General features: G+C 24.2%; 1 protein-coding gene across 1 annotated transcript; it reads right to left on the bottom strand.

The window, feature by feature from the left end:
• Positions 1–128: 128 nt before the first annotated feature.
• Positions 129–22638, bottom strand: LOC128952239 (transcription factor AP-2-epsilon-like). The gene is made up of 7 exons (XM_054297597.1): positions 22390–22638; positions 21638–22219; positions 5934–6009; positions 5648–5852; positions 4609–4727; positions 1968–2109; positions 129–510 (listed from the first exon to the last, which is right to left on the bottom strand). The coding sequence occupies exons 1-7, from the start codon at positions 22408–22410 to the stop codon at positions 201–203; spliced, it is 1455 nt and encodes a 484-aa protein (XP_054153572.1). The 5' UTR covers positions 22411–22638; the 3' UTR covers positions 129–200.
• Positions 22639–27156: the final 4518 nt, after the last annotated feature.

Raw genomic sequence — 27156 nt, 5'->3', positions numbered from 1 at the left:
TGGTTGTGCACACACATAGTCACACATACACACACGCGACGGGTTTGTTTGTTTGTTTTTATAGGTGATGTGTAGATGATTCACATACAGGTCCAGAGAGATATATATATATATATAGATATATTTAAGTTATATATATATTTATATAGATTGAAGGGTCGGTTAGATTATTAATAATATAATAATAGTAAAAATGTGGTCTACTTTTTGTTGACTAAATCGATCTCCTTTTTGGTCTCGATCTGAGCAGAGGTTGCATTGGGCATATGAGCACCAGTAGCCGTTTGATAAGTACTTAATTGCTTTTCGAGGTATTTGAGCGATTCGGTCATAAAATTCTGGACTGACGTAAGTGCTGCTACTATGGCTGGACTACCGAAGCCGTGTGTGATGAGTGAAAAATGTGTCAAATTTCGCTGAATGTTTGGCTCGAGTATTGTCTGGGGCCGGGTATTACATAGTGGCGACCGGTCCTGGTTTAGCAAATCGATGAACTCCTTCAACAATTGCCTAATTTTTTATATATATAAAAAAAGATGAAATGGTTACAAAAAATTAATTATTGTTTTTTTTATAGATATATGTGTCAAATAAAAAAAATATTAAAGTAGAGGTCATTTGTCATATTATCTAAATATTTATTAATTTATATGTGGAAATGCATTATAAGTCTATAGTTATATGAAAATTAGTTTTTTTTTATTTAATTTAATTTATTTTTGAAAAAAATCATTACTCCTCCCAATTGGAAAAATCAAAAGACATTCAAATAATATAACAATAATTGATTGCTTTATATATATATATGAGTTAATCGATAATATTGTATATAAGTTGCGTTAAACTATCAAAAAAAATCTCTCTCTAGTCGTTAAAAGCCTTTTTAAAAATGCAATCTAATTGTCATTAAAAAAATATTTAAAAAATAAAATATATTTTTTAAAATGCATATATATGTCTGCTTCAATTAATTTAAATTTCGATAATTTCTATAAATATTATTAACAAAAAATAAATAATTTTTTACACTAGACTTTCCAACTTAACATACTTAGATATAGAAATTAAATAATAATAATAAATTCAATTAGTTTTCAAAAAAAAAACTAATCTAAAATTGATTATTTATAAATACATTTAAATTATATTATATATAATTTTTATTTTTTAAAAAAATGTTTGTTAAAGACAAAAGTGATCTCAATTTTCTGCATTTAAAAAATAATTATTTTTATCATCAATTATTGGCGCAGAAAAAAATATATTATAAATAAAATCAAATCCGTGTTTTTCCAACATAAATATAATTAATATAAATAAAAGTTTATTTAGTGTATTAATTTAATATAGTTTTAAAAAAAATATTAGAGAAATTTTGACGATAAATTAAATATTTTTAAATAATCACACACACATTAATATATTAAAAATATTGAATATTCATGACATAACTTTTTAATTTTAAATAAATATATAAATAAACGATAAATAAACAAATAAATAACTGCCATAAAAATAAATCAGTAAATAATTATGCCATCAAATTAGGGGGGAATAAGAGTCGTGAATCTGATTTTTTTTTTAAATTTTAGTTTTATTTGTTTGGTTTTTAAAAAAATAAAAAGTATTTTAAATATTATTAATAAATTTGAGACAAACAAACAAAAAAACTGTGAGAACTTTATATCTGATTCAATTTGGTTTTGTATATCAATGACAACTATTTAATAAAAAAAATATATAGTATTTATATATTTTTTTTATAATCACTAAAACATGATCATATTTAACAACAAAAAAATTATTAAAAAACCCTATAAAATATGTGACAATTTTGAAATACATTAGTAGTCTAATCAAACAAACAAATAAAAATCATTAGCAAATTAAGTTTGGGTGACCCATAACAACACAATGGATAGGTAGGTGTATATATATATAGATTTAATTAAAAACGGATGACTTACTTAGTGGCCAACACCAGCTCTTTTCGTCGGTACATATCCGATGGATCCGAGTGGTTACGGCACAGGTATTCGGCAATTTGTCGGGCGGGAAACTCTGTCTCGCATACGTACCCGAAATCGCGGGCTAAATGTATTGCTTCACCTAAAAATTGTATTGAAAAAAACAAACAAAAAAATTATTAATAAAAAAATTTTTAAAATCAATTCATCAAACAAATTAATAAATGTATTTTTAAGAATGTACTCAAATTTCTAAGCAATAAAATAATTTGTGTGTAATTTATTTTGTTTTTTTTTGGTTGAAAAAAAAGATATATTTTATATATAATATTAAAATATCTCTAAAAAAAATATTGTCAAATAATGTAAAAATAAATGCCTTCACATCTCTCTCTCTCTCTCTCTATACGAGGCCAACGATCCGGTGTTCAAAAGCTATTAATTATAGTTATAAAGAGCTCTTTAAATACTGAGAGAGAGAGAGAGAGAGAGAGAGAGAGAGAGAGAGAGAGAGAGAGAGAGAGAGAGAGAGAGAGAGAGGGGGGGGAGAGAGGGAGGGAGAGAGAGAGAGAGAGAGAGAGAGAGAGAGAGAGAGAGAGAGAGAGAGAGAGAGAGAGAGAGAGAGGGGGGGGGGGGGGGGGGGGGGGGCTTACACTAACTAACAAGTCTGTAGAGTCTATTAGTATTTATAAAATATAAAATACCCGTCCATCGATAGCAGTGCCATAAGTTAATATATCTTAAGGGCACTAACCCCTCGGCATACATCCCATTATATAATATGATGCCTATTGACGGCCAGATATATAGACAATGTTTTTTTGTTGTTGTTGATGGCATTACATTGATTTCATATACAACAACAAAAAACAAATGTCTAAACACTATTTTATCAGTTTAATAATCAAATGTGTAAATTGTTTTATAATAGACTATTTATTTCGTGTAATTGTTGTTACAAATGAATATATCAATGTATAACACACAACACAAAAATGTGATTTTTGCTAAATACTTATTTGTAATTTTGTTAAATTTATAATGTTAAATAAATTTGAATTATCCCAATAACTATTAATATAAATGCAGTTATTTTAATAATTATAGTTTTTATAAATAATATCATCTAGATTTTCAATCTAAGCTAGGTCATCATCATCATCATTTCATAAAACAATTCAACACATAATAATAATAACAATAAAATTATTATTATTATTAATTATATAATCTATTTTATAACCACATATTAACACATGATTTGATTAAATAAAGAGAAAAACAGAGATAAAAGTCAGTATTTAATGTATAATAAAAATAAATAAATAAAATTTTTATATATAAATGTATAGTTAGTTAATAAACAGCAGTTATATAATTGTTGTTAGGAATTTGCACATGTATTTTTTCTATCTCTCTCTCTCTCTCAAGTGTAGCTACCGGTGCCACCGATCATCCTTTTTTTAAATACATAACTAATGGCTATAATTTATGCCAGAAAGAGAGAGATTTATTTGAATATGTAATTAGCATAACAGTGCCACAAACTTATTTAGTATAAGCCATACATATATCTACATAAGCGATGACGGGCCGGTAAACATCAAAAAAAAAGTTCATTTAATCTCTCTCTCTCTCTAAGATAGTCACTATTTATAGATAATTAAAATAATACACACAAACACACACACACTACCTGTCCCCTTTATTAATAAAATTTATTAAAAAATATATATATATATATTTAATTTCTCAAATTCTTTCACAGAGTAGTCTATCATATATATAWAAAAAACTAAAAGTTCATTACATTGGCTAATAGTTATGTAATACATTTAATGCAAACAAAATAGTTGTTACACTTGTCTAAAAAGTTATTTTTTTTGAAAAATAATAATTATTGCAATATATTTCATTTTTTTGGAGGGGGGAAAATATTGTTATTAATAATTTTCATATCATATCACATATATGTAGTGAATGGGTGGCCTCACTAAATGGGAGGGCAACTCTAGGAGACTGCTTTTTTCTTTTTTAAAAAAAATAAAGGAGTTATAGATTTTATTTTATAAATCTCTTTTTTTAACACACAAAAAATGCATCATTTGATTACCAAAAATAAACTTTTAAAATCTTATTATATATAGTATCTCCTAAACAGTGAAAGCCTGTTGTGTTGATCACACACACACACACACACACACACACACACACACACACACACACACACACACACAAAATACTTATAACCAAAAAAAGCTATTAATTATACATTTTTGGCACTTTAWATGAAAAGGTAGGTTCAGTCACTACTTGTTCCCTCTCTCTCCCTATCTATATCTATCCTCTCCATCCTCAGTAGTGGTGGTGTATATCTTTTGTAAATTGATTTTCAACAAACAAGAAAATCATAATTCAAATATGGATATTAAATATTACTGGTGTGTGTGTGTGTGTGTGCAAGTGTTAGGTGTAAATGTTTTTTTTTTAAAAAATAAGAAAAAAGATAACAAAATGTTTGTTAGCTTAAGATAGTAGTCATTGATAACTACGGTAATAATAATAATAATATCCATCAGAGAGAGAGATACACAGTATTAATGATTATTTTTAATGTATATATGAAGAGGACATGACATGCCTTCAACTAAAGATGTTAATAGTGTAACGTTGGCTGCTTTCCGACGACCGGCCGGCAGATTGAGTCCAATCTTTTCCAACTTTTCCCTTAAGGATCGGCCGCCGTTCTTGGATTTGGCTCTAAATATATAATAATAATAAACAATTATTAATAAAAAAAATAACAAATAAATAATGTTTTCATTATATTATATATTAAGTGTGTAGAGATAGAAAAAAAAACAATTAACCGCAAAAAATTGCAATATTTACAGAACTAAAAAATAAAATAATATTTAACTATAAATCTGATAAATATATAAACAGTAAATCATAACAATCGGTAAACAGTTAAAAGCGATGGCAATCTCTCTCTCTCACTATTTGAGCAAAYAATTTATAAACATTTTGTTTTATTTGGGAGATAAACATAATAATAATAATAACAAAATACAAGATAAAAAAAAGAGTTGGAAGTCATTGAAGCCATAGAGTTATATATATATATAATAAAACAAATTAAATATTAAATAAATGGTTATTTGAAGTCGTGATCAGCTTCGGGGCACTGGAAGCTAACTAAACACAATACCCCTTATGTGATGTTATGCTATGSTATGATCTCTCTCTCTCTCTCTCTCTCTCTCTCTCTCTCTCTATTTGATGGTGTAATAGGACGGCTGATAGTAAACTTAAAAAATAAAATAAAAATAATCGCTAATTATATGACTGCAAACTATTTGATCAATTATTACAATTAGTTATCCCTGTATAATACGGTAATAATAATAATAATATGAATAAAAAATAAATCAGTGAATGACTTTAATGTGAAAATTATATTAGCGGTAATTTGGATAAATAAAAAAAAATAAAAACTAATTAAACCGATTTATGAATTAAAATAAATAATGAACAAAAAACAATCATTTTTTTCGGTAAATCACTAGATTAATGGTCAGAAACATATGCCGAGTGACACATACATCGAGTGTCATARTTATATACACCCGAAAACTAATACTATTATTATTATTATCATCATCTGCGGGGGTCAATACCTGCGTAGGACGCCTCCCAATAGCGAGGCGTTTAGACATTCGGGCGGCGATAGTCGTCTCTGGACTTCACCGACGGTCACTTTGTACTTGGAGGTCGAACTGAGCAATGATAGTCGTCCCGGTACTGAACAAAACACGTCGGTCGGTGAGGTCACTCCCGTAATGACCATCTCTTTGTGATTATCACTATTGCGTGGCTTTATACCTATTTAGTTGAAAACATATAAACATTAATATGGATGGGTATGGGATCTAATTCATTCAAATAAAAAAAACAAAACCATACCATTCATKATACCCTTGCGGATGACACTGTTGTGGTCGCCAGAGAACAGTTGTGACGGGTCGTCAATGCCTCCGCCCTATTCATAGATAATAATAATAATAATTATAATAAATGTCAATAAAAAAGTGGATCAATTAATATGATATATGAGAAAAATTGGTCTAAATTGGTATAATTTAATGAAATCAATGGTAAGCTATTGGTTTGTCTGTTTGTTTCGGTCATCAAAATCAAATGTATTGGTAGATGATGTCATATATATATATATATATGACTCYCCAAGACATTCAATTAAGTCAATCAAATGATCAGACCTTTTGTTTGTCGCGTCTTTTGGCATCACTTTTGTTGTTATTATTATTATTAATATTATTAATAATTTTATTATTATTATCATTATTATTGCAATCACTATAATCTCTGTAATCGCTATCGTATTCGCGTTTAACTAATTTCAATGGCCTTTCCTGGCATTCAAACCCGTAGGCCTTAACATCGGCGGTACGTTTGCGGCCAAAAGCCATTGAACACATCGGAGAGTGTATGATATATATAAAAAAGGAAAGGTATGATATATGACTCGGGAATTAATATGACTATTAAACGGTAGTAATGGACGGTCAATCACTGGCCATTATTATCATCATCATCGGTGGTAATGAGAAAGAGAGAGAGAGATCACTGGGGGTTTGGTCACCGATAGACTTGTGACTGGATGTCTGACTACCGCCACAATACCTGAACGGTTGGCGACGACTGGATAGTATGACTAATTCAATGATAAATACAACAAAACAATATGACTATCATATACAGTATGTTTGGATCAATTGGATCCGATCATCACAGATATGTTCATATATTAAATCATATCATATATATGAGACAATTGATTATTATTTGTGTGATTCATATAACCATTAACTATACATAACATACAAATAGTATTAGTAATACTGTGTATATAACACACAATACGGTGTATTATACAAAAATAGTGTACTTAAAGCTCATGTATAGCCTTAGGCCGACAGCTGGCAATGCATTGGCATTACATTTATATAGTATTGTACAGTAATAGTAGTAGTAGTAGTAGTATCAGCCATACATACAGTACAGTCATGTAATAGACAGAGAGAGAGAGAGAGAGAGAGAGAGAGAGAGAGAGAGAGAGAGAGAGTCATATACCCAGACATTGGGAAAGGGAGATAGAGGAGAGAGAGAGAGTGGAGACGTATAGCAAAAAGGCAATAACACTGTGTTGTCAATGTATGCCGTTTTTTTGCTTGCTGTGTGTGTCCATATACAGATAGTACAGTACAGYACCACACACAGTCATACCATTTTGCATACCGTTCCCTACTACTATTTATCCTATGTATTGTTGTGTATGTATGGTATGGTATTAATAGCACACATTGATGTTTTTTTTGTACTCTACACTGTATTACTGTAAATGTTATGTGTATTAAATGTATTTATATTAATGTGTGTTAACAACGCCTTTATTTTTCAATGCACATCATTTAGGTGCAGACATACAGTAGTGTATATCAATGAGTGAAAAAAAAATTATTATTATTTAAATAATTAGTTTTATTTCGGATATAATTTTTTTTATTAAAAAAAATTATAGCAATAATATTATCATAAGTTTGGAAAAGTTTTTTTTGTGTTTAGTTTAATAGTAATAATATTTGTTTTTAATTATATTAAAAACTTATTTTTCGTTTAACTGAATATTCTTTAAATATTTTCACATAAATTATTTAATAATAATAATATTCTGTATATAATACTCTCGTTACCAGTTTAGTGTGATTATGCGATAATATATAAATTTTTATTTTTTTTATTATAATAAATTAAACACTTGTATCAAATTATTCATTATAATAGTTGTTCAATAATAAGTAAATAGATTGTTTGGATAAAAATTGTTTATATACCATGTTATGTATATATAACTGATAATTAAATTTATTTTAAATCATTTTTATTACAAAATAAATATAATATCGCAATATATAATCACTTATAATATATATATATATATACTGTATATATTATATTTATAGAGAAATAAAATAAATAAAAACTTTATTTCAATGAACCGATAGATTGTTTGCTTAATAATAACTTTTGATTTACTTTAAAAAAGTTTGCTAAGCAAACATATTCAGAGAAAATAAAAATATTGATAGTTATTAATATAAAAAAAATATTTATATATATATATATCTACTTATGTTTGATAATATAAAAGATAAAAATAATTTTTAATAACTATAATAAGTTATTTATTCCCCCTCCCCCCCCAAATATGCCAACAATTTAATAATTTAATAATGCATTATATTTTATAATAATAATAATAAATATATTGTAGCTACTGTATAATAAATTAAAAAATAATTATAAAAATTTGTTAAATTTGAATAATAAGATAATTTATTTTATTTTCTAAAGTAACAAACATTATTAAAATTATTATTATGAGTCAATATAATAAATATTGATAAAACAAAAATAATAATAATATTGAATGACATGAGAAATCAAGATTAATATCAATAATACTGAATCATTTGGTTAGTTATGTAAATCATTAGCAAAAATATTTTTTCTGTTTTTGAAAAATATTTATAATAAACCTTTTTATTTATTTATTTATGTTTCCACTGTATATAAAAAACATATACTATAAATATATGARGCAATCATTAAAATAATTATATTTATAAAAAAAAGTCAAGTCAAGTCACAAAAATCTTTAATTCAAAATAGCTATGATGTGACGCTCACGGGTTATAATATATATATATTATAAAGTTTGTATATACAGTACTGGGAAAAATGATAATTATAAGATAATTGTGAAACAAATAGTTTTTTATTATTTTGCTGTATATTTAAATATATATAYAATATATATATATATTAGAAACCACAAATCTAGAGTGAAATGTTATTTTATTATTATTAAAGTAATTTTTTTTATATAATATTATTTTGTATATCTAAATAAATGATCGATTATTAATGTATTCAGACATTGACTGCAAGCCATTACACTTACTAAATGTGATTATATTTTTAATATATATAAAAGTGATGACTGAGTTATACAGTATTATAATATATTAATGATWGCAACAAAYAAATGTGTGTTTGTTTAACTATTTACAGTATTATTATTATATTATACAGTAATAATAATCGACAAAACCTAAAGCATTAAAAAATTATGTCATTTATAAATTATAATATAAATRTATATATATACACTGWATATACAGTAAACTATCTAATAGTTATGATATATTTATATTTAATGGCAATGACATCAAAAAAATAAATAAATTGTAATTCAATTAGATTATGTGTTGACTTGAATTACATTGCAAACATCAATAATACAGTAATTATATCTCTATCTCTCTTTTATTGTATAATTTTTTTTTATTAAAATGGATATCCCTTTAAGTCCTTAAATCATTACTGTGTTTTCTTTGGTATTTATATCATTCACCGGTAATATTAAATTTATCTTTGAAATTACAAATTATAGTTGTAATTCATTAATACTATTACTGAGAAACCACTTGAAGCCAAATGCAATCAATTTAAACACTCGGAGAGAGAATATCTACTATAGATTTATTTATTTTATTTATATATATATATATATATCACAACATATTTATCAAAATTATTTATTTTTGCCAAAAACAACAAAACTTATRATACACTACTACTACTACTATTATTTACTACTCATTTGAAAAGTATATTTATTCAAACATGAAAAACAATTAACATATCATCAAATGATAAAACAATATAATTAATGACTTTATGTTATTTATCATTATTAGAATTATTTCATTTATCAAAGTGTGTAATCCTTTGATTTTTTAAAAAAATATAATATATTATAATAAAAAAATAATTGTTTGAAATTATCAAAAAATAATAATAATCAGGATATCTATTATATATATATAAATTTATACAATCAAATCAAAATCTCCAATCGATTGCCTTATAGGAAAAATTAATGATTAAATTTGTTTGAGAAAATAAAAATTATTAGACAAATGTAATCATTTTGTTGTTGTTGTTATTATTGGTTATCATCTAAACCATTGGTTATCATAATTAAATTCATATATATTTTTTAGTGTGTGTGTGTGTGTGTGTGCAGTAGTTAAGGTTATGATAATAAAGTTTGCATGAATTGAATCAGTTATTATTATTATAATTATTTATAAATAAAAACCAAATAAATTTCTGTATAAATAATAAGCCAATAATAATATGTGAACATAACATAGCATAACCATCTCATTGAATATTCTGTATAAACATTTAAAAAAAAAATCATTACAATTATTATCGCCAATAATCTAAATAAATACATTAGTAATTAACTACTTATTTATTTTATTTATCAGTAGTTAATTTTACTTGAAAGAAAATTATAAAAAAAGATAAAAAATAAATAAATAGTTAACTTCATTGATGAATACACACACATATATATATGAGAAACTATAAATATATATATATATATATATCATATGTACAGTATATGCAATATATTTTCAATTTTGCGATAGAAGATAACTGTGTTGTGATATTTTTTTTAGGAAAAAAAGTGTAGAAATCATTTAGTATTTAATTTTTACACTCAAAATAAAAAATCTTTTTGGACATTGCTTTTGATTTTTATCGCAATTAAGCTAAAAGATTGAAAGACAGAGAGAGAGAGAGAGAGAGAGAAATTAGGAAGAGATGACTGCCTGGCCTTAAGGCAATGGCTTTTCAAAATATATTAGCTGTAAATTATAATAAATTATTTAATAGCTCTAAGAATTTCTATCCACTATTTTATTTTGGAGAGAAAAAAACTTTTTTTTATAAATATATAAAAATTTATTTTAAAAGACATATATTATACATACCTGTGTGTAGACAATAAATAACAGTATACCGAAACAAATAACAACAGCAACAAAAAAAATGGTGCAATCATTTTACGACAATATCATAATTTAGAAATCTTTTTAGTATTTTTAAAAAAAAAATTAGATTTTTTTTTGTAAATTGCTTAATAGTGCATGTATGTATGTATTTTACAGGTAAAAAATATAATATGAAAAACAGGTATTAATTAGTTAATTAATTAAAAACAACATTCAATATATATATATATATATATATATATATTATGGTATATTATATATATTTTTTTGTTGATGTGTGCAAAATAATAGCAATTAAGCAATTTTTTTGTTTGTTGAATATTATAAGTAATATGTATACATATTTATGCTAAAATATTAAATAGTAGCATTAAATGGCTATTATTATTATTATTATTACAAAATATTATACAGATATAACTAATTGCTAAATCATAAAATAATAAGTTTTATAATAAAGTAATTATTGAATTACTACAATTGGGAAATTTATTTTACAACAATAAAAATTAATGTGATAATTATGAAATAAACAAAATTAATTTTGTTAATTCAAACTATACACGTTTTTTAAAAAAAAAACTAAAAAAAATCGTTATCAGATAATCGTTTAAAATTAGATAAACATTTTAATTTATGTCTTAATTTTTTTCTTTCTYTCTCTCTCTCTCTCTCTCTCTCTCTCTCTCTCTTTCTTGGACTTAATAAGCAATTGATAATTAGTTTTTTTGAGTTTAGAAAATTAATTAACAGTTATATACTATATTAAAATTATTTTGTATTAAGAAATCTATGATTGAAGAAAAACTTATCCGACAAAAATAAAATTTAAAAAAAAAACTAAATAACTTATTAAACGGATTTTATTTTCTCACACAAACTTGAAAAAAGGTGTCAAAATTGATGTTTTTATTTTATAAAATATATTTATAAATTTATATATATATATCTATATATATATATGAAGTTTTATATTCTCTACAAATAATTTATTTCAATTGAATGTTCAATACTAAAAAAAACTCATGAATTTAATGCATCAATAAATTGAAAGGTTGAGTGAATTATAAAGTAAAAGAAACTTTTTAAAAAAAATGCTATAATGATTACATTGTATATACAATACTTTAAAAAGCAAATAAATTGTTTAGACAAATACAACATAATTTATTTGCTAGTGTATAGTTTATCTAATTATAAGCTAGTAATAAATATCATTAATCTTAAATTAACTAGATAACTTTTTGATAAACATTTTAATTTAACTATGGATCCTATTTTTTTTTTGGTGACAAAATAAACTTAATCTATAGTCAAATAGATGGCGAGTTAGAAACCAATTGGTTTTTAAATATACTGTATTRTATATATTGCATATAAAGTAAATGAATATAAATTTTGATTTTGATCTGGATAATATGAAAATTCATGTTATAAATTTATATTTAAAAAATGTTTTATCAAATGTTATCTAAGGTTATTTTTTGTTGTTGTAATTATTGATTTGAAATTTTTTTCCTAATAAGCAGTTAATTAGCAATATTAATCTTTTTTAATTACAAAAAAAAATAAATATATTTTTTATTTAATAATCAATTAATTAATTAATACTGTTTAGAAAAATACAATATATATAAAGTTAATTACTATATTATATATATACTATATATATTTTTTTGTGAATATAATCGATTAGATTTAATAAAAATAATAAATAATGACTAAATTAAATCGTTTTAATAACAGAAATATAATAATAATAATTATTATTGGGTAACTATCAGATAATTGTGTATTAATTAAATTGAAATAAATAAAATAATTTTTTTTGTTCCCAAAAAACAAACAAACAAACAGACATTGAATTGTGTGTGAAATTTGTGCAATAAATATCAAATTAAATAAATAAAATCAATAGTTGTCATTGATAATAATTATTATTATTTAGTAATAAATTTATATTTGAATGTATTTAAATATTTTTTTGTTTTATGTTTTATTATTATTTTGATTTTTTTTGTTGGTGTGCAAGACTAAGGTATATTATTTGTGATCATATACTGTATATATAAAGTGATGGCAACTTGTTTTTATTATTATTATTTTTTGGTGGTTTTTAATTGTATTTCCGCGTAGGCTTTGCATTAGAGCTAACTGTGCGCTACAAAAAAGAAATACTGTATATCTATGACACAAGTTATATACAGTATAAGTAAGGATGACTGATGTGACCGATTAAATATAACTAACTTTTTTTTAAAAAAAATATATAATATTTAAGACCATATCACATATGTGTGAGAGTCGACCAATAAGTGGCCATTTATTACATTTTATTATTTTGTTTGATTTTAATGCTAGAAATAAATGTAGAAATTTGTTAAAATTATTGGGAATGGGGTCGACAACATTTAAACAGTATATATATATATATATATAATATATATAAGTTATATATAATATATAAGTATATAAATTAAATTCACCAAAACTAATGATTACATTTCACGTCGACAATCAACTAAAAATGTTTTTTTTTATTTTTACAAATATTTAGTCAAATATATTATATATACATACATACTATATATATATATATAATTATTATTATAGATTTAAAACATTGTACTTTTGTCTTATCTTATTATAAATGAAAAAAATATTCAATAAAATTATTAATTCAATTCACGTAACTTTCAATTTATATATATATACTACTATAGTATAATAAACATATACAATATTATTATTATTAATAAACAAGAAAATGTTGCTTTAATATTACATTATAATTTTTTTTATATATTGTAGAGTATAGTATGTAATTGTATTCACAGTGCATTGTGTGTGTGTGTGTGTGTATACATTAATTGTTCACAAAAAAAATTGCAACARATAAATGTATAAATTAATTTATATACATATAATTGATTACAAAATTAGGTAAAAATATTTTGTAAATTACGAGAAGTTATAAAAATATAAGTAAATAAAATTTCTAATATTAATTCAAAAAAAATAATAATAATAACAACTGGAAACTAAAATTAAAGCAAACGATGAGATAATAAATGTTTTAATAAATAAAATACAAAAATTTCTTTATGGGAAACTATTTAATAATGAAGTAAACCCCTATATATACACTTTATTTGATAAAAGTTTATATATATATATATTAATAAAAAAGTTTTTTTTTTAATACAACGATTGACGTAAAAGCTAACTGGAAATTGTCATTAAATTATTAAAAAAATAAAATAAGACAACTTATAGTAAAGTAAATCACTTAATAATGTTTAGTAATTTAAGTGATAGGAGAGAGAGAGAGAGAAAGTCATTTAGTGGTAAACGGGTCTTCCAGACCATTGGTTATACTGGGTATATATATATAAAGTTATACCTATGATTATAAACTACCTGTGCAACTGTAATGTGCAACTATGTGTGTGTGTGTGTGTGAATTTGTGCGTATGTTTTTGCTAATAGTTTTTTCTCTCTCTCTCTCTAAAGATATGGCGGGAAAATCCTGTTTATAATATTAATAATATTATTATTGATATTATAACTTATATATATATTTATTTAAATACATATAAATTATAAGACAAAACAAAATTAAGTTCAAATATACGAGAGAGTGACCTCTATTATAGAAAAAARCCTCGGTTTTGGCCTCAATTTATATATTTATAAATCTGTAAATTTAATTTATTATTTAAAAACGATAATATTATTTTTTTTATTTGTAAAAATAAGAAAATGTGTTTTTTTATAAATATTAACCGTATATACTGTACTCTATAAATATAAATATATCATATAATTTATAAATGAGGTTTTAGTTTGAAATCTATATAATGCTAATAATAATAATTATTATTATTACTATTATTATATATTTCATCGAAAGTAATATAATTTATATACAGGCTATTAATAAATGATAGTTAGATTATAAATAAATAAAAATAATAATAAAATGTTTTTTTATAACTGACTTATAATTGTTTTTATGAAATAATAATATTATTATTCAAGACATTAAATAGTTATTTAATTTAATTTATTTCCAAATGAGTAAAAAAGGATTAATATATAACATTGTATATAAAAAAAAGTTAATGCATCTATTTTGAGACACATATTATAATATATGATATAATAAGTATAATATACAGGTATATAAACTATTTAAAAAAAACTATATAATATTTAATAATAAAACTTATTAATCATAATTTGATTGTAAAGAAACAATGCCTTTAACTAACAGTCATAATATTGTTTAGTTTATAAGCATTTGATTTAAATTTAATTATAAGAGCAAACAAAAAAAACAGATTATAAATATATTGAATATATATTATATTTTTAAAAAAAAATTTTGACATAAATCTCTAAGCAATAATCTACTCATCTATTATTTTATTTATTTTTTTTGTCAAAAGAAAGCAATAACAATATATTATGTATATATATATATATACAGTATATATTGTATAAAACCATATCTATTGATTTGTGTGTATTACACACACATACTAGTATATCAATAAATGTTTTTTAAAGGTAATAATAATTAATTTCAAATCAAAAATTTGTATTAAACTTTATAGTTTTATTTGATTTTATTTATTTATAAGTTAAATTCATGCGATAAGTGTAGTGTATGTATAAGTTTCTGTATATAYWTAKATATACGGTATATAAAGAGCAAGCTTTGAGAGTCTTGCAGCTCAGGGGCTATGGTGTGCGCCCGGAGCTAAACGACTATACATTCCTATGAGATGCCAATGTCCTGAAGGCAATGAAATGCTTACATCTTTTTTTTAATTCATCACAAAAATTTACTGTATTATTATTATTATTATTATTAGTGCTATTTGTACTGTATTTGTGTGTATGGTTTTTTCAGTTTTGTTAAATGGCTTAAAACATTACATTAAAATTAATAATAATTATTATTATTGTTGTTGTTTTTTCTGGCAAATTAAATATATTATTTTTGTTGTTTGCAACATAAAACATGTGTTGTTTATTGTATTGTTAAGTAATATATATATACAGTATATATATAACACTGTATATTATTATTATACAATAATATGTATACTATATATCACATTGAATAAAAACTCTAGTATTTTTTAATATASAAAATAATTATAATAATCATAAATTATAAATTAAAAGATTTATTGCTAATTTATTGTATAGTGATTTTTGTTTTGTTGTTTTTATTTAATTTATTATTATTATTATTATTATTTCTAATATAATTATTCTAACAATGTTATCATAAATGTTATGATGATATTGTTGTTGTTRTTGTTATTGTTAKCATCATTATTATTAGTAGTACTGTAATAGTATTATGATTATATAAACAATATTATTTAAATTATATTCAGTATAAATGTAATACTATATACATGTCTGGACAGTCTATGAAATGCATACATAATTTTATTTGTTTTTTCCAACAAAAAAAAACTCAACAAAAAACAAAACAAAGTAAACATTTTTTTGGTCAAAACTTTTTTTTTTGAATATACAATATATATATATATCTCGAGTGACTTCAACATCAAAAAAATGTTTGAAAATCAGATAAAAACAGTCTTAAAATTTTTTCTCTCGTTTGCGGGACACTGGATGTGATCAGTGTGTATGTATATATTTATGTGTATGAATGTATGTGTGATGGAAAGGTAGCATAAAAAAGCCCGGTGTGTTCATTATATATTTCAAAGAGAGAGAGAGAGAGAGAGAGAGAGAGAGAGAGAGAGTCAGAGTGTCTTGACTTTCAAGGCCCAACTCATCCCAGGCTTATGTACTTTATATATATATATTTTATTTTACTTCTCTCTCTGACTAACATTTTTACTGCCGTCTCTCACAATTGACAGGCAATAATTTGTGCCTAAAAAAAGTGCAACTAAAATAAAAAGTGACTTTCCTATCAATAAGCCATCACACATAAGATATATATGTGTGTGTATTATAAATAGATAAGCGCACACACATATGCAGACCATTGTATTGGGGATACCTGTGCTGCGCTGATTGTGAGTATGTCCCACTCCCTCTCTATCTATCTCCCGACTCTTAGACCCACTCATTTTGCTGGCAAAAACTGTATGTATATATACAGTACACAATAGGACTGACTGATAGACCACTTATTATAACTACTGATAACTTTAAGATTTCTCTTTAAAAATAATTTGCAATTAGTTTTTACAGCGAAAAAAAACTTTATTAATCAAATGGCTTTTACCCTATATTTAAGTGCTATCATTCACATATGCCTTCACCACTCAAGACAACTATACACTAGTTTTTATAGTCCAGTCCTCTCTCTCTCTCTCTCTCTCTMTTTCAGTGGACTAACTAAAAACAATTGGTTCCCCATTTGTTGTTGTTGTAGTGTTTTATAAATACAGTGTATATATATAAACTTATATATATAAATATATATGATCTCCGATTTCAAGCAATTATTTGTTAAAAAAATTATTGGCAAAAATAGCTTCATATCAATTACTTTCAAAATGCAATAATTGTTTTATTTATAACTATTTTTTWAAAAAAATTAGTTGAATACCTGTATATTATTTGTGTCGTTAGTATTATTATAATATTAGAGTATCTTTATATTTTGTGAACACACACATAAAATAATAGATAATATACAGTATAATGGATGATATTTAGTCTATCTATCTATCTTTCACTCCCATATTAATGGCTATTTATTAACTTAGTTATCTAAAGTAAAATATGTTATTTTGTTAGCAAAAAAAATATTTTCTAGTCTGTATAAATAATTTTATTGTCAAAAATTATATGATATTGAAATTATATACAACTATATAACTAATAAAGTATATATATATATATATATATATATACAATAATATTATAATAAATAGCTATATCTATATAAGGTTAAATATCTGGAGTAAATGCCAAATAATTATGAAAAATCATAGTTATATTTATTACTGTTGAACAAGTTGTCTAAAACACACACAYATATATATGATTTAATAATAATAATAATAATATATATATATATATAGAGAGAGAGAGAKAATTTATGACAAAATATGATAAACTTTTCAAAAACATTTTTTTTACTAACATTGGCTTTTATGATAAAATAAAAACTTCATTTATATACTGTACAGTGTTTAATATAATATATTTTGGAAAAATTTTTATTTACTTTTTTTGTTGTTATTTTTACTTATTTTAAAGAAAAACACTCGTGATTTTAGTTAACTAAATATTATATTTTTTGTCGAAAAAATAAAAATAAATAAAAAGTTTTATCTGACCTGTATTTAAAACTTATTAAGACTTAATGATAATTAGAATAATAATAATAATGATATAAATGATCTCAATATATATAGATATTGAAAAATATGCTATTAAATAGCATTAAATACAGTATATTTATGGTAAATAACTATATGTATTATTATTATTATTATAGATATTTAATGTTTAATTGTGGTGTTTATTATTGAATCATGTACTATATATAACCATGTTAATGTTTATTTTTATTTCAAAATATATATATATATATCCACTAATGATGGTAAACACCATTGGTAGTCATATCCTGGATAATAATAATTATTATTATTACTACTACTAGTTAAAAATGTTATTAACAAAAATGGTTAATTGCATTTTTCAAAAATATACTGCTGTATTAAGTTTTGATAATATATATACAGTATTTATTAGTACTGYACTATTGTATATATCAATATATATATATATACCGGTATTTATTGTRTTTAAACTTTGAATTTTGTAAATGTTGTGAAAAACTTTATGCAAACAAACTACAGTAAATTATTTAAAATATTTAAATAAAAATGTTATTATATTATCAAAATACCTAAAAATAAAATAAGTGTTTACAATATAACATGAAATATTTATTATTAWTAATAATAAATAAAATATTTGTTAAGGTATTATACATATTTGTCAAATCTAACAAATAGTTGTATATTAATACTAAACAACAACAACAACATAAAAGTTAAATCATGAAATATAAGTCTATAAATTAATGATATTAATAGTTGAATAATAGTTATATATATTTCCAAAAAAMAACAATAAAAACAAAAATTTAAATAAAATATGATATCAAAAAAAACTATATGCTGTATATATATATATATACTTAATCATTTATGATTTTTTTAATACAAAAAATATATATTATTAACACTGTATATAACTTATATAWTATAAACATAACTTTGTGAGCACAGTTCATACAACAACAAAAAAAACTAAAAAATTAACTAAAAAATAAAAGTGTAATATTATGCATAAATCACAAGTTATAGAGAAAATTAAAAAAATAATAATAATATTGTTTTACACTTTTATATACTGTATATACTATCTATATATTTGTATACAGGTATATAAATATTATAGATAGTGTGGTCTTAAAGGTTTACACACATAACAAAAAAATACTAGTGTGTGTGTGTATTGTAAAATACAATATTATATTATCGTTAAAATATAATCATAATTATAAATTCAAATGATCCTTTAAAACTGCAAAATACCGAAAAAAATATATACAGTATATATATATATATAAAACAAGACAACAAACTGTTGAACTTTTGTTTTTCTTTATCGCTATAAATATTGTAAACATTATTAATAATAATAAAATAAAAAAAACTTTTTCCCAAATATTATCATACATGCAGTCAGTATACTATACAGTGTATACACCGGTATACATATGATAAGTATATTGTTGTCTATACTATACATAGATATGCCATAGAAGTATATTATGAGTAAAATAAATGAGAGCTCATCTCAACTGAGAAAATTGAGTCTTAAGTAACATAAAAAACAACACAAAAATAATATATTATATTAGACAACAAAAAAATGGTTGAGAAATGTTTAAAGAGATGAATGCATGGCTAGTGAGGCATTCAAAATGAGCCAAACTGTTGGATAAAAGTTTTTCATATATTATATATATTACGGCAATAATTATGTTTTAATAAACTTAAACCTTAATACAATATTTATATAGATATATATAAATAAATCGATATATCATATATGTTAATGTTTGCCAATTTATCAAACCATTAGATTCATTGTCTTAATGGTCATCGTATATATATATTATTATTATTATTAGTTTTAGCGCTAATTTTYTAATAAATATTAACAAATAACTTATAATAATTTACAATATGTTTGGTACTTAATATTTATTTATTTATTTAGTTTTTTAACTTCAATACTAGTTGTGTAATACTAATACTGTAGACATACATATATAACAACAACAAAATAATGATTTAGTTTACAATAATAATACTAATATAAATATGACATAATTACAGTATAAGTTTAATAAAATATTTTTTAAAAATTACCTAAAAATAGTTACGACCATTAAATCTGGTCACTAGTAGTTGTTGTGTGCATTGTTATCAAATCTAATCATATGATGATGGCATGGGATCTAAATTATAATATATATATATATACATGTATAAACACTGTACAGTATTATAATATATGACATAGCATGGGCACCGATAGCTTATTTTTTCGGATGGCGTGACAAATAGTTAGTTTCATTTGAATACATAATTGTATTTTTTTATTATTATTATTATTATTTTCTTTTGAGAGTTTGAATTTGAAATTCAATGTTTGCTAGTGTTTCACAATAGGACCAGAAGAGAGAGAGAGAGAGAGAGAGAGAGAGAGACCTGTTATGCAACGCTATGTTAGGTTAAGGATTGAGAGACAGAGAGAGAGAGAGAGAGAGAGAGAGAGATGACGAATAGAGTTACTGCCAAAATGTTTTCAAAAAAAATAAATAAATAAAATTTTTTATTATTATTAATAATAATAATGTATTTTTGTATATATATGTATARCATTATTCAAATTTTATATGCAAACATGACTTTAGACAATATCTCTCAATTCATTTATTAAATTGATTTTCACTTGAATTGAATGAAAAAGACTTATAATTATTATTATTGTTATATATTTTTTGTTATTATTATTATGTTTCAAAATTATTAACTGTTGATTATAGTTATACATTGTTATTGTTATTATTATAAATTATAACTTCATATTCATATATAACTTATAATTAATTAATATATTTCATAATAATAATAATAGCTAGAAATATAATATGACTTGTAGTTAAAAATGTATTTTTWAAAAAAAAGTTGTCATATTATTATTATTATTATTGTTTTTCTATTAAGTAAAACTAAATAACAATACAAACAACAAAAATTTAACCAAAAAAAATAATAAGTAAATATTTAAAACGAAAATAACTGGATTAATAAATTTTAAAAACTCTATAATTAATTTAATAATAATAACAATAATATTTATTCAGTAATGATTATTATATGATTGTAATGAATTTGTGACCAAACAAACATACAGACAAACCCCGAAACAAACCTAAAAATTATTTAACAATTTTTATATATAATTTGTTAAACGGATAGCTTCAGGGGTAGATAGCGGTAGCCTAAGCGCGCGCACATATAGATAGACGCGCACACACACGGGTATGACTTGGGAATAGCTTAGGGGATGTATAGCATGAGACAGACATCAACAACCAGAAAAAAATAAATAACATACCTGTGTGTCATCTAGCGATGGTAGGGCACCGGCATTATGAAGATTGAGCAAATCTTGTTCACTGAGTGTATGACCCGAATGCATGAGCACATCGGGTCGGCGGGCATTCCCGTAGACCATGTCTGTACTACGTCGGGCAGCGTTTACAGTGGCGGCTACCGATACAGTGACGTCACCGTAGCCGCCGTGCAGGGCTGCCGAATGCATATGCGATTGCAAGTGCTGTGCATCGTTGTCGTCCCGTCGGCCGCCRCCGCCTCCCTGCAGCACATTATGATTGGGTCGGCCAGTCTGGGCCGGGTGTAGCTGATGATACTGTTGGTGCTGTTGAGTGGCCAGACTGTTGAGATGCGAGTACGGATCGGCTGCCGCAACAGCGGCCGCATTGACAGCGTGATGATGGTGAAAGTCCAGCTGTTGTTGCGGTAGATTATATGGCGGCGGAAAGTATGGCGGCTGAAAATCGGGCGAAGTTGGCGTATGAGTCAGTCGTGGTGTCGATCCGAACGATCCACTTGAACCACCGATGCTTGTAATGGGACCTAACGCTCCTCCATGACCTGACACCAGTTCCCGGCGCTCCTRAGGTTATAATAAAAACACAACATATATAGACATATATTAGACATAAACTATTTCAGAGCACACGCTTTCACTACAAAATAAATATATATATAAATGTTTTGTTTATATATATTATTATTATTATTATGAAATGACATATAAAAAATATGGTTAAATCGCTTGCGGACCTCTTCCTCTTTCTCTTTCATGTCTCCTTAAAAATTTTTTTTAGGTGTATTAGTTCACTTCATGCCTGTTGTAATAGTAGTAGTAGTAGTTCCCTTAGCCTCTGGCTCTACACACTCACACACTCACTACACACACCACCAAAACATGAAAGACACCACAATATATCTATGAGGACTGTTAGGGCACACATACACACAAGACAACAAACACTACTAACACCACTCTCCTGATGACTCCTCTGGGCAGTGGACTCTTCGCACACACAACAGACAGGTTTGCCTAAAAAAAAGACTACACAGGTATATGCATACAGGTATAAGACATACTGTATGTATATATATATATAAGACAGTGCCTGTTGTAAGGGCTCTTCAAATTACTGGCTTTGTTCCTCCAGTTCCTCCTCTATATAAGATTAAAGCATTCCTGACGGCCGACTCTCTCTCTCTCAAAAACTTAGAGCCAAGAAACAGGTATTCTAGTGTTTCAACAGTCATACCTATCTCTCTCTCTCTCTCTCTCTCTCCCTATCTATCTCTCTCATTCAATGCCTGTACATTAGCCAAAAACACACGCAGCAAATAGGTATATACCAAGAAAACACTCCTACCATACCTGTGCTGCTGCTCTAAGAGTGAGTGAGAGCAAGAGAGAGACCCTTTTTGGAGATGGGGTTTGGGGTTTGGGGTTTGCACGCAAATAAAGACGACAAACCATTTCATATTTTTTTCAAGGTTTCCCTTTTGTCTCTCACAAACACATACAGACACACACACACACACACACTATGTTTAGTATACACAATAAATTTATATATCGTATATAATATATGTATTTATAATCATTTATTATTTGTTGTTAAAAAAAATTTAATGCCAAACTAATGTATATATGTATGTATTGCTGGGCTTTTTTTTGTATATTTTTCGATCGGAAATAGCTTTTTAAATATTATCTTCTCATATAAGATTAATTCAATATAAGGTAATATCATAACAAAAAAAATTAGTTTATTTTCCCATTGAAAAAATTATTACTGTATGCAAAACAACTATACAGTGTGTGTGTGTCTTGTGATTATTGCAATGCAATGGCAAGTGATATCCAGTAAATCCACATTAAGTTTATTACAGGTAATTAAAGGTAATAACAAATATATATATATAATATGATATTATAAAAATTGTTGTTTTTTTATTCATAAAAAAACATTAATCAATTTTATATACTAAATGCGTTTATATACAGTACATAAGTATGCAATTGCTAACAACATTGATAATAATTTACATTTAATTACTAGTCTGAGTAAGTCTTATAATATTTCAATAATTTTTATTGGATTTGTTTGAAAACAATTGTTTTCACAATAAGATTGTAATATATTTTTCTATATATATATATAAATAAATTGATTTTTTCATCATTTATTATTATACAACAATGTATTGATAATAATAATAATAAAAAGAGTAAATATATTTTCATATATTTTTTAAATGAAAGTCTTAAGTCAATCAGTGAAAAATCATTAGCAAATCTCTGACACACACAATAGATTAGGTTATACACTGTATTATTAATAATAATAATAACTTATTAATGTATTATATATTTTATATATACCGATACAATATATACTATAGTCTATACAGTGTATAGAAATATTTTGTGAAGAAAGAAAGAGAGAGAGAGAGTTATAATAACAAAACAAAAAAAATAATAATATAGAAAAACTTCAATATTAAATGAAACATAAAAAATAAAATAAAATAACTAAATAATAATAAGAAAGCAATGAATTGTTAAATGAGTAGTGAAAATCAAATATATAGTCAAACAGGATATTATGTGTTTGTGTGTGTGATGTGTGAGAGGAGAGAACACATACATCCATACATGTTGTGTATAGTACTGTAAATATTGGGCTCAGGGATGAGCTTAGGAAAGCCACCTGTCGTTACACTTCACAATACTTTTATATATATAAATATATGTATGTGTTATCTCATTACAAATTTATTTTTTAATGGCTCTTCATAACTATGCTCTCTCTCTCTCTCTCTCTCTCTCTCTTTATCAATAGATTTAGTAACAAAAAATTAACATCACTTTTATTATAACTCCATTTGCTCTCAAAATATTTTGATTTAAATCTAACAATCATTATTTGATAAAAAAATTCCAAATCAATAAAAAAAAGTTTTTTTTAGTTAACTTTTATACAGTATATTGTATATAAAATATATAATATTTGAWATTAAAAACAAATTAAATCTTAAACTATCAACAACAACAACAAAAAAATAAATAACTAAAATATTTTTATAGAAAATCTATGTTTATGATCAGTATATATAAATTTTTAAAAACTATAAAATATGAAATATAATATAAATTGCAGTTTATCTAATAAATTAATTATATTACTTACTGATGGTAATTTTATATTAAATTTTTTATTATTATTATTAATTGATCAAATATAAGAAAAAAGTAAAACAAAAAAAACCAATTTATTAGACACACACACACACATAGAAAACTGAAAGCCTATAAAAAATCTATTGAAAAATATATAATTTGTAATTATCTGATACATTAAAAATATTTAATGTAATTAGCAAATAAACAAAAAATAAATCATAAATTTTTGTTTCATAAATATATATATAATAATTATATGTACTATAGTTTAATTTTCACTTTTAAAAATTATTATCATATATTATAGTGTATAAATAAAATGCTATAATTAAATATTTTATAGAAATTTAATATAGATTGGCTTAACATTGGATASTGTAGCCAAAAAATAAATAAATAATTACATTAAAACTCCTATTAATAGATAGTTAATTTGTCAATAATAAATTGCTCAAAAAAAACTTTTATGAGACAATAATAAAAAAATAAATAAAAATAAATAGCTAAATGATTTTATACGATAACAGAGACCCAATTGAATGACAGGTAATAATAATAATAATGCTTTTTCAACAAAAAAAAAAAGTAATGCTTAGGTAGGCTTTAGGATGACAATAATATTAGTATTATATTACTATATACTGTACTGTATGTATATCGGTATTACTAATATACATGAGCGACCCCTTAAACAGGCAGTAATATTGTAATATATTGGTATTTGTTGGGTTGTATTGAAGAGATAGAGAGAGAAAAAAAAAGATTGAGTTAAAATAGAGGTGGTATTGACTTTCGGTATACTGGAAACTCCTGGCCATACATTTATTTTGTTGGCGTATGGGTTTGGTGTGCTATAGTAGTAGTAGTGGTAATAGTAGTAAAAGTAATAGTATTAAAATTTTGGTTGACTTTTGTTAATAAAGGTATTTCCAGGAATTCTATGGGAACTGATAGTCACCAGTGATAATAAACACCATCGAGTGAGTGAAGAAAAAGGCCAAATGCTATTTGCCATTTGTCTCTGTTGTTTTCACCAAAATTTTAAGTATAATCAATTAATAGTAGGGAATGGTAGGTTGAAAAAGAGAGAGAGAGAGATAGGTATAGTATATGGATGTATAAAGAGAAAGCAACAAAAAAATAATGGGCAAAGATTTACAACTCAGTTAACGAGAGTAATAGTATTTAAACCGTAAAAAACATTTTAAATTTCTAGATTCACGTTCACCTGTGCACTCATATATATATATTATAGATACCTGTGCTATGTGTGTGTGTGTRTATATATATAAATTTATATTGTAGATTACAGACACTACTACAGTGATATTATTGGGACCCTTATCACTACTACTATACTGAATGTCACTGTTGTAAAAGCTAACACAACATTGACAACAAATAAAACAGACCGACTCTCTCTCTCTCTCTCTCTCTCTCTCTTTCCTTTCCACTGCCTAATTGATAAGAATCGTTAAGAGAGAGAAAAAAAGGCTATTTCTGGTACCAGTGCTGCTCATACARTCAWACAGTTGTGTTGGCTCAATGGCTTTAAAATAAATGGGTTTATGACATATATTTGCACTCATAAACGAAAAAGACATYTCTCTCTCTCTCTCTCTCTCTCTCTCTCTCTCTCATGTTTTGAGTTCAAGCACTCACACTCTTTCTGTCACTTCTTCATCATTGCAATTAAGGCCTCATATAATTCATTAATGAGATGATWGGACACAACATATATATATATATATAATTATATATAAAACATTGGGTTTAGTAGTAGTAGTGGTAGTGAGTAATTGGCAAACAAATGTCATTACAATTTTCAAAAACGATAAAACATATTTTAKGAAAAAAATCATTTTTGTTTGTTGATCCCATAATTTAATTTGTATTATATTATTATGTAKTATGTTTCCTATATGGAGGGGTGAACTCAAATTCATTATTATTATTATTACTATTATGCATAATTTACTTATTGTATTAAATTATATTAAATAACATAATATTTTATTTTATTACTGTTGTTGTTATAAAGTAATATTTAAATACATTTTAAAGATATATATAGTTTTAAATGTATTGTACAATACTTTATTCTAGTATAAGATTATTATTATGAGCCCAACCACTGGTTAATGAATATATATTAAGCTTTTTTTATTAAAAAATGACAAAATTTGTTGTTATCTCATTTGTTATATTATATTAAAATTAAAGTCTATAATATTTTTTTTAAATATACAGTAATATATATATAAGATAATTTTATTCATATTATCTCTAATACATGATATGATTTCATATCATTTTGAAAAATCACATTTAAATTATAT

Source organism: Oppia nitens, unplaced genomic scaffold (assembly GCF_028296485.1).
Source record: "Oppia nitens isolate AA-2021 unplaced genomic scaffold, nextdenovo-longstitch-racon4-pilon3 scaffold1_pilon_pilon_pilon, whole genome shotgun sequence".
Lineage (NCBI taxonomy): Eukaryota > Metazoa > Arthropoda > Arachnida > Sarcoptiformes > Oppiidae > Oppia > Oppia nitens.
This window is presented reverse-complemented; position numbering and strand designations above follow the sequence as displayed.